The 10,399-nt window shown below is 33.2% G+C and overlaps 1 protein-coding gene across 3 annotated transcripts in view; it reads left to right on the forward strand.

The window, feature by feature from the left end:
• LOC108740811 (sodium-independent sulfate anion transporter) overlaps positions 1–10,399 on the forward strand; it is a 33,539-nt gene that overhangs the window by 3,988 nt on the left and 19,152 nt on the right. The window contains exons 1-2 of one of the 3 annotated variants that reach the window (XM_018475303.2): positions 3,445–3,531; positions 5,028–5,219. The exons of 1 other annotated variant lie outside the window; for it this stretch is intronic. In XM_018475303.2, coding sequence (XP_018330805.1) covers positions 3,520–3,531; positions 5,028–5,219 — 204 coding nt within the window. In that variant the 5' untranslated portion in view covers positions 3,445–3,519. Of the gene's footprint in view, positions 1–3,444; positions 3,532–5,027; positions 5,220–10,399 lie in introns of those variants that run through there. One more of the 3 variants, XM_018475298.2, reaches the window with a different exon arrangement.

The raw sequence follows: 10,399 nt of genomic DNA on the forward strand, positions 1-10,399 counted from the left end.
AGATTGAAACTAAATATTTTTTTGTTTCGAAGTTGAAATCAAGGCATATTCACTGCCAAAAGTCAGTTAAAAATTTTCCATATTATTCGTTATTTCTTATTTTATTCAAAGTTTTTGGTCAAATTCCAAATTTTCTCTCAAACCGTATACTTTTCTTTAGTATAGATAGTATTTATTTACCTCACAATATGCTGCAAAACCTAATTAATCACGAATTTCTAATTTTATGTACTCTTGACTCCGATTGTACCTCCCAAACATCCTTAAGCAGTTACAAGCAGTTTATCACATACGTAAAACTGATTTTTTCTATTGCTCGAGAACAGTATTTCGCTCTCGATAATGTCTTAAATACGTGACAAAGATCACCGAAAATACAATAATTTGATAAATTTGTTCGAAAGTCCTGAACAGGATTATCAGGATAAAACGAAAGTTTCTAATTTTATAGGTTAAACAGACACTTTAGGTAGAATAAATATTGAACACTGAATAAATAAATATTGTCCTTCTTTTGTTTACATGAAAAGAAGTTTTTCTATCCCTCAGGAACAGTAGGTTTTTTTTGGATAAAGGGTACTTTATGTCCTTTTTTGTACCCGTAATAATATGCGTACAAAATTTCACAATGATAGTTATTGTGTAGTTAAAGCGTGAAATGGTAACAAACAAACTCATTCGAATTTATATCAGGATGTTAAACCGTGCTGGGTTGTATAAATCTAGTTCAAACAAGTTTGCTACATGCCACAGTATATATTTTCATATACAGATAGGAAATATAGTTCCAGACATATTTTGGTAATCTGTCCGATAAAGTACAATTTTAAAGACGTTAGGTTTTTAACTGTAAAGATAAAATTGACAAATCTGGATAAACTGAAGTCCATAAACAATACATTTAGAATGTAGTTCCTTATTTATTAAGGACAAACCTCCGAAAAACAATTCAAATATTACAAACTACTTCTTAAGTAGAGCAACTTTCATCTCCAGCTACATCACAAAATCTTCATCCCTAAAACTGGTTGGGCATGCACCTTTACTTCTTCCTATATTGAGTCAATCTTCCCATTTCTCCAAAACTAGAGCAACTTTCATCTCCAGCTACATCACAAAATCTTCACCCCTAAAACTGGTTGGGCATGCACCTTTACTTCTTCCTATATTGAGTCAATCTTCCCATTTCTCCAAGATTAGAGCAACTTTCATCTCCAGCTACATCACAAAATCTTCACCCCGAAAACTGGTTGGGCATGCACCTTTACTTCTTCCTATATTGAGTCAATCTTCCCATTTCTCCAAAACTAGAGCAACTTCCATCTCCAGCTACATCACAAAATCTTCACCCCGAAAACTGGTTGGGCATGCACCTTTACTTCTTCCTATATTGAGTCAGTCTTCCAATTTCTCGAAAACTAGAGCAATTTTCATCTCCAACTACATTATTAAAAAATAGTTAAGGTCATTACAAAATAATAGACAAGTTTTTGTTTTTAAATACGTGTTATGTCAGTGTGGACCAACACGCCATCTTTTCGTGGTAGAATACTACGTTACGTAAAATTTTGGATAATTTAATTATTTACGTCGTTTTTCTAACGTGGTGGAGCGAGGCCACTTTTTATTTCCAATAGACCCGTTTGTATAGTTTGTATTAATTTTATTAGATCACTACACGGGTGCCTTACCTACCAAAAATTCTTATATTAGTTTATAATTAATATCCGCCTATACTTAATTTAAAGTTCCTTTCAGAACTGTAGAATTTGTGTATCTAAATAACAAAAAACAAAAATGAATTAGATTGATACAACTATAGCGAAAAAGCAAATGTACATGTATCAGTGAAAGGAGACTCTGGATATTAACGAGGCAACTGTAATGATAATAGGTAATGAATAATACGAATCTAGGAACTGCTAAATATTGCTTTGAATAAAAGCTTCCCATTACTCGAAAACTAGAGCAATTTACAACTCCAAGTACATCATAAGATCTTCATCCCTAAAACTGGTTGGGCATGCACCTTTACTTATATATTGAGTCAATCTTCCCATTTCTCCAAAATTAGAGCAACTTACATCTCCAGCTACATCACAAGATCTTCATCCCTAAAACTGGTTGGGCATGCANTTTCAATAGATATCTCGCCTTCTTTGACGATTGCATGTAATAAAGATTATCCCCCTGTTCAATTCTCAATTTGCTAATAGTGTGTATGAATGTTACGAATTCTAATATCATTAATACATAAATATAAGGGAAACTAAGTTTAGATATTCGCGATCTGAATCTATTGTTAGGAAATCATTAAGCGCACTAGGTAGATCGAAAATAATACCTTCATGTTTAATTTAAGTGCATACTAACACTTAGATGTTAATCAAAGGTAACTTCTTGAATCTTAACTTAATCTGACGCCTGAGAAATTTTATATTCGTTGTCAAATACACTGCAGACTGGTAATAAAATTGCTCTTGATTAAATACACTTTTAAGTTCATATACTTAACATTTGCTCTGATAAATGCTAGCGTAAATAATGAATTGATCGCTAATGGATGTAGTAAATTTCAATATTAATTGATTACCTATTACTGAACTAGCAAATATAAAAATATTAGGTATATTTACTACTTACATTACAAGTTTCCTCTTTGGGTGAAGAAAAGAAAATTTATTTGGAGTTGTCTATTACCTGTAATAAAAAAACATAGATGTAATTCGTCAAAAATGAAAATGAACACTTAATTTATGTATTAAATTAAAATTAAATTAAAAAAACAGTAATTTTGTTAATCTTATCATTGAGAAATCGGCATTGTTGTTTATAAACAAAAATTGGCCTATTAGACGTTTAACGTTTAATTTTATTTATTATCCATATTTCGATAATAAAGTTTATTACTGGTATAAATTTTTTGTTTATTTGATATGAACTTGACCTTCACCATCCAAAAATTGAACATTATCATTTGAAGAGAAAGTAATTGTAAACCCATGGTACACATATTGTATTTTTATATGACAGCAAGACACGAAAATAAATGATCAATGAATAAATAGATTAATGCGAAATTGTAAGATTAGATAAGGTATTCATGGTCAATTCCCTTTAACGCTGTTTTCGTGTAGGTACTTGACGCACCTTTTGCTTTTTTGGTATGCTTCTTTATTTGGTACATTTTTTTAAAAGTAATTAATGTAGTATACTTACAATTAGTTCTACACATTTTCACTTTTAACCAATATAATAATTAATTATTTTATTTACTAAAGACTATTAATTTGTAATTTAAAATCTTCCATGCCTACGCCTCGAATTCAGGCAAGACGAACGAATGTCGTAACTAACTTTGTATTCCATGTGTAATTTTTCAAATGTGTTACTGTATTGTTTCACTTCTTTTATGTGTTTTTGGTATTACTATGAAGGGTGCGTTACACGGTACATGGTCCGGTACGCCAGATATGCGATTCGGCAAACTACGCTCCGCAACATGGTGCGGGAACGGACATGAGTGTTTTGGTAATGTTGAAAAGTATTATAAATTTTCGTTTCACACATGGAAAATTGAAATAATGTAAAGTATTTCTTAAAACCCATTCATTTTCTGTAATATGTATATTTTTTACATAAATAACATTGAGAATATAGTCATTTGGTTCGAAAAATAGTGGTTACCTGAAAAGTTTTCCGGGAGTTTTGAAAATTGGTAATTTTATAGATTTTGATGTGCTCTCTCCTAATTTCCACTTTGCCACCTCGTATTTATGCCGCTCGCGCCGCCATATTGGAAAAATGACACCAAAAAGCAGCTTTTTGACAATATCTCCTTTCTGACTCATTTGACGATAAAAACAGTCATATACAAAATGAAACTAGAGACAATTACCTACAATTTATGTCTGTACCTTTTTTTTCATAAAGTTAATAGTTTAGGCGTACGAGCGCCGCAAAGTGTATTCCAACACGCATTTTTGCCAAAATAACTCATTTTCACACAACCTTGAGGTAGAGTAAGCGGCGCGTTTTTTTTAACGTGATATCCCCAATAGGCCTAATCCACATGCAATTTAATATCCTGAAATTTAGCGTATTCTCCTTCACTTTGTTGTTCTTGATGGACCAGGTGTTGCAAATTCATCGTCTGCAGTACCATTCGAAACGTCACAGGCCAATATGGCCGGGCGAGCGGCAAAAATACGAGGTGGAAAAGTCGAAATTTGGAATGAGCACCTCAAAATCTATAAAATTACCAATTTTCAAAACTCCCGGAAAACTTTCCAGGCAAAACTACCAAATGACTGTACTAATAGTTTCAATGTACACAATGTAGTTTTAACAATACTATTCATGATAATTCAAACAACCTACTTTACCTAATGTAATTTGTTTGTACATATATGCAAAAATGTTGTAACAATGAGACAAAATTCAATCTGAACTCCCACATTAAAAAATGTAGGTATACATTACATAAATAAAACATGCAATAGTAGGCTTTGTTATGGCCGCTGATTTTCTACAAGGAGTTTAAAGATTTTAATTACTTTCCGTGCATCAAGAATAGAACGTTGCCACTTGGATAAGTTTCCTTTTTCAATTTAAAAAGTACATGCTTTGTTACCGTTTTATTGCTATTTGCCGTTACTTTGTTGAAAAATGAAATTGGAATTTGTCACTTTCTACAATGAAATTTCCTATCTTTAAATGTCTTTAGAAGAAAATGCTAAATGTATCTCACGAAAAACTGCTCTTATTATGGGGATGGTTTTTCATATTGAAAGCAATAAGATTTTCTTTACTTTATTCTTTACCAAGTTTGCTCAACTATCTATCGAAGAAACAAGAAATTTTTTATATTCAAAAGAAATTGTTATAAACAGTGCGTAAAAAGCGGTATTTAAAACATTACCTAAACTTGATGCTTATGATCACAACTGCATAATCTAGTGGAATTTTTGCACTTTCATTTTTTGTTTATTGTTAATGTCTTAATGTGGTTTCCCTCGTCGTTCCAGGATAAATCGAAGATGGCTTCGTTTAAACAAAAGATGCGCAGCCTAATGTATAACAGACTTCCGATATTAAAGTGGGCGCCTAATTATGGAACTAATAAATTAGTAAGCGATGCAGTCGCTGGAATAACAGTGGGCCTTACGGCTATGCCCCAAGCTTTAGCCTATGCTACATTAGCAGGGCTTGAACCACAGGTAAGAGCCAACAACACTTTTGGTCGCCTCTGGAAGCAGCCACTTGTGGTCGCCTCTGGAAACAGCCACGTGTGGTTTATACCTGTCCACCACTAGCTGGTGTCACGAGTGGCCGCCACCAGATGTTATTGTAAGACGCTGGGGGTTGATTCATACAAAAACCCCTTTTATTTTAGTAAAAATGTCAGCCAGCAACAATTGTTGGAAAACGAGTTATTTATGGCAATTCTGGTAAAGGTTTAGATGATGGCTCCCACCCCCGAAGGGGGGAGATCTCCTCCACTACTGTACCATAAAAAGTTCGTGGCGGTCTCACCCCCATAAAAAGTTATGGGGGTTCAAAGTTAATAAATATGCCAATTTTTATACNCTAAAACTGGTTGGGCATGCACCTTTACTTCTTCCTATATTGAGTCAATCTTTCCATTTCTCCAAGATTAGAGCAACTTTCATCTCCAACTACATCACAAGATCTTCATCCCTAAAATTGGTAGGGCATGCACCTTTACTTCTTTCTATATTGGGTCAGTCTTCCTATTTCTCTAAAACCAGAGCAACTTACATCTCTAACTACATCATAAGTCTTCATTCCTAGAACTGATTGGGCATGCAGCTTTACTACTTTCTATCTTGAGCCAATCCTCCCATTTCTCGAAAACTAGAGCAACCTACATCTGTAACTACATCATATGGCCTGCTCACCTTTATTACTTCCTACTTTGAGCCAATCTTCCGATTTTCCGAAAACTAAAGCAACCTATATTTCTAACTACATCATAATAAGGTGGTTAACTTGAGGACTGGTTGGACACGTAACCTTACTTTTTCTTATATTGAGTCAATCTTCCCATTTCTCGAAAAGTACAGCAACCTTCATCTCTAACTACATCATAAGGTCTTTATCCCTAGAACTGGTTGGGCATGCACCTTTACTTTTTCCTATATTGAGTCAATATTCCCATTTCTCGAAAACTTGAGTAACTTACATTTCTAACTAGATCATAAAGTCTTTAATCTGAGAACTAGATGGAAATGCACCTTTACTACATTCTATATTGAGTCAATTTTCCTTTTTTTTCAAAACTAAAGCAAGTTACATCTCTAACTACATCATAAAGTCTTGATCCGTAGAATTGATTGGGCATGCACATTTACTACTTTTTATCTTAAGCCAATCCTCTCATTTCCCTAAAACTAGAGCAGCCTACATATGTAACTACATCATAAGGTCTTCATCCCTAGAACTCGTTCATCGTGCACCTTTACTACTTTCTATCTTGAATCAGTACTCCTATTTCTAGAAAATTAGAGCAGCTTATATCTCGAACTGTTTGCGAACGGAAATCTAGGTCTACCTCGAGCTCTCTGAAATCCTACTTCTGCTTTCAATATGTAACTAGTATTTCATGTCTTATTGTGAGAAGCAATCGTACCATCTCACCTATTTCTTATTGACTTCCGTAGCGCCCCTGCTCTATCGTTTTCTATCTATTTTTAACAACATAATTCAAACGCTTTTCTATTTGTGCTCATTGTCCACGTTTACACCCTATTCACAAATGAAGTTTTCTATTATCGAAACCACCTATAGTGTGGAGATAATATATCACATTTTCGATACATTAAAGTGCGATTATACATATACAAACTGCAACCGTGCATTTCATCATATCTTAAAATGACGTAAAAACTTGAGTAGCTCTTAATTAATAATTATTGATTAAGAACTTAATCCGTTTTTACTCATGACAAATTCAGTATTAGCTCAATTTGTAAACAAAATCAAAAACAGTCTAAATAAACTGCAACCCTCGGAAAAACTGTCCATTATATTGTTTGCGATCATGAACCCTAAATAATGGAATGGACTATCTTTAAAAAAATACGATTTTCCTGAGAACCATTCCCTTTAACGTTTTAGATCTTTGGCTAAAAATACTAAGAATTTCTTCATTAATGTGGTAAGTAACACCGGTTTTCAAATCATCTTCTAGATTCCTCAAATTCTCAGGCGTCAAAAAACCGGAAGCTTCGTTGTATCCAAAACATAGTACTAACTAATTCGATGTTCTTCATATGTTTCCAAATGCGAATGCAGATTTTTCGTCAAAATTTTTTTTCAGTAAAAAATTATTGTTCGTGTCTTCGTTTCTTAAATCTTTCAATTCCCTCAATATCACTGAAAATGTCAGCCACAAATGAAGACGAAACGTCTGAATCTAACAGTTCGTAATTTTACCACGGATTCCAGTCGCTAAAGCTTACATTCTTAATTAAATAAGGATTATTATTGATCTCAAGGAACATACTTGAGATGAATAGGTACTACAATTCTTACTCGTGACGTTTCGTCAGCGATTTATTGTTGACGACGCGCTGATGAGATCCAAAAAGATCGAAATCGCGATCCGCGTCTGGCAGTTTCGATAGAATACAGACCACTTCGAATTATTTTATTAGTTTGGAGGTTGTTAAAAATATTCGTTTTATTATATAGACCCTTGAGGAAGCTACCCTTTGAGGGTTAGACGTTGGGACATCGTAAATAAAAAACAGTAAGTCTTCAAGGATTATACACGGAACGTGGCAGTAACTATACCTAGAAAGAGAGGCACTGATAGGTGCGAGACATTTAGCACAATTAGCTTAGCTTCCCATGCGTCAAAGACTAGAATTGTACAGAGGAGGATGGAAAAAAGGGCGGATGATCTACTAGCGGAAGATCAATTTGGGTTTGGAAGAAATAGAGGAACGTCGGAGGCCATTCTAGTTTAACGGGTAACAATAGAGAAAACGATAGAAAAAGGAAAGAGTGCGTACATAGGGATTTATAGATTTAGAAAAGGTTTTGACAATCTTAAATGGGACAAGATGTTAAATATACTCAAAAATATAGGGATGAGTTAGATATAGAAGAGTGACACTAAGTTTGTTTAAGAACATTCAAATTATTTTATAACTGTGGCTAAAAATACTAAGAATTTTGCCATTAAAATGTATTAAAAAATATCTCTGGTATTCAAATCATCTTCTAGATTCTTCAAATTCTCATGCATCAAAAGGCATAAAAAAACTGATAGCTTCGTTGTATCAAAAACTTAGTGGTAACTGATTCGATGTTCTTCATATGTTTCCAAATGCGATTTTGCAGATTTTTTTTAATTCTGTATGTGTCTTCGTTTTTTAAATCTTTCAATTTCCTCAATACCATTGAAATCCAGTTGAACTTGCACAGTATTTATCACGCTGAGTGCTTATTTCCACTAAAACAATTTGAGCAAAAACAACCAATTGTACCGAACGAGCATTTATTGCACCTATTGCATCTTCCCTAGAAACTGAAGCTCATAAAATTTCATCCTCTATGTAATTAATGATATATTAAAAATGCCGCTGTATGAGTGCCTGGGGACTTTCTGCAATGTCCCTTTAAGCTGGTGTGAATTCCGTCTGAAAGTTTTCCAGACCATTTTCCAACCCGTTAAATCCGCTACTGGTAAGAATTTTATCTGTTCGTATTTATTTCAAAAATAAAATACGCGACACAAATTACCGTAAAAACAATTAAAGAAAAATAATTGCAAGATAAATTTATAAAAAATTGATAAGATATATATAGTACCTAATAATAAATTCAGTTAAAATTTATAAATTACAAACGAGTTATAGCATTATTACCAGTTGTGCTGTTAATGCGTTATGTTCTTGCAAAAAGCCAATGATAAAAATCGAAGGTTCGACAGCGAGCGGTAGATAAAAAGCTTCAATCACACTTTTATTCGCGGTCAATAATATGTTGACACCGGGACGAGAAAGCGTTTGCTGCTGTATTATGGTTCAAATGGCGGGTAGTGCAAAAATATTAAAACAGTTGCGGCACACTTGATGTCATTATACCTTCGTAAGTTCGCGCTGAATGTTAATCATATACTTACATACGTATATCTACATGTAATAATACGTACTAATCGGTTGATTTGTTTTTAATAATTATAACATTTTACTCATAACTGGGGTAAGTAAGTCTTGGGTTAATAATTGATACTTCAAAATTGATAAATAATCAAGCATAAACGCAGTTTGTTTTGAATCAAAAAGTGAAAGTGATTTGTGATTTAAAAGAAGAACAAAAATTGTAACTCGCGTGCAGTGTTCCGCATCATGTTCTTGGAACTGTGCAATTTAAAATCAAGCATCCCTTAAAAACCACAGCCGCAAAATCGTTCTTTGAAAGAGTAAGTTGTAGAACATGATTATTATTAAAATCAGATTAATAGTATTATATTATGCATCCAGGAAGGAAAGTATGACATTCTTCTAATTGTTATCCTAGTTGAAGGGAAGGTATTCTTTTGCCGTATTTTCTTCTCGAAACCCTTTACCAAAAGTACGGTTTTTCCTTATTTTAGGGGCGAGAAAGTGAAACCTTGTTTCCCTAGTAAGAAATTACATTTACTTCTTATTGGGAAAATACACTGGACGTCCCCTTGTGCAAGTAAAAACCACATGATTGATAAAATCCTTTCCCAATAAGGAGTAAATACAATTTCTTACCCGAGGCGAAATGCTACTCTGAATTCAGGGTAAAGTATCATACTTCTGATAGGGTATGGTAAAATGGATTGGACTGTTAATAATTTTGGTATACTTAAAGTATAAATAATTTCCCCTAATGATTCATATATAATCAACGAATAGCCGAAACTGTGTTCAATTGAATGAAATATTAGCAGAATATTTTGGCCATTACATTGGAGTACTAAGAATAGATTTTGCGAATGTCCCTTTCTAAAGCATAGAAAAGAAAAGAGAAAGTTTAAAAATCTCAAATATAGTAGAGTGACGTGCCATTCGATAAATTCTAGGAATGATAAATGTTCTTTTATTTCTTATCAGAATCATAGTTCTTAAGGATGTTTGAGAGGTATGTCAAAATACTAAGAGACAAATAAAAATTTGGAAGAATGTTCCTCACTATTCTAAAACTCCTGTAAAAATTACAAATCGATTCACTAAACCGTTAAAAAGTTATTGAAATTTTAAAAAATTCTAATTTTACACGTCATTTTATGGAGATTCGTTAACCGAACAGATTAAATTTATTTTTATTAACAGAAAAAAAGCTACCAGAAATTTCAAACTTTTATAATAAGTAACTTGAACTCTGGAGAATCACTTTA

The sequence above is a fragment of the Agrilus planipennis genome, unplaced genomic scaffold, assembly GCF_000699045.2.
Source record: "Agrilus planipennis isolate EAB-ADULT unplaced genomic scaffold, Apla_2.0 scaffold21, whole genome shotgun sequence".
In the NCBI taxonomy this organism is placed as follows: domain Eukaryota; kingdom Metazoa; phylum Arthropoda; class Insecta; order Coleoptera; family Buprestidae; genus Agrilus; species Agrilus planipennis.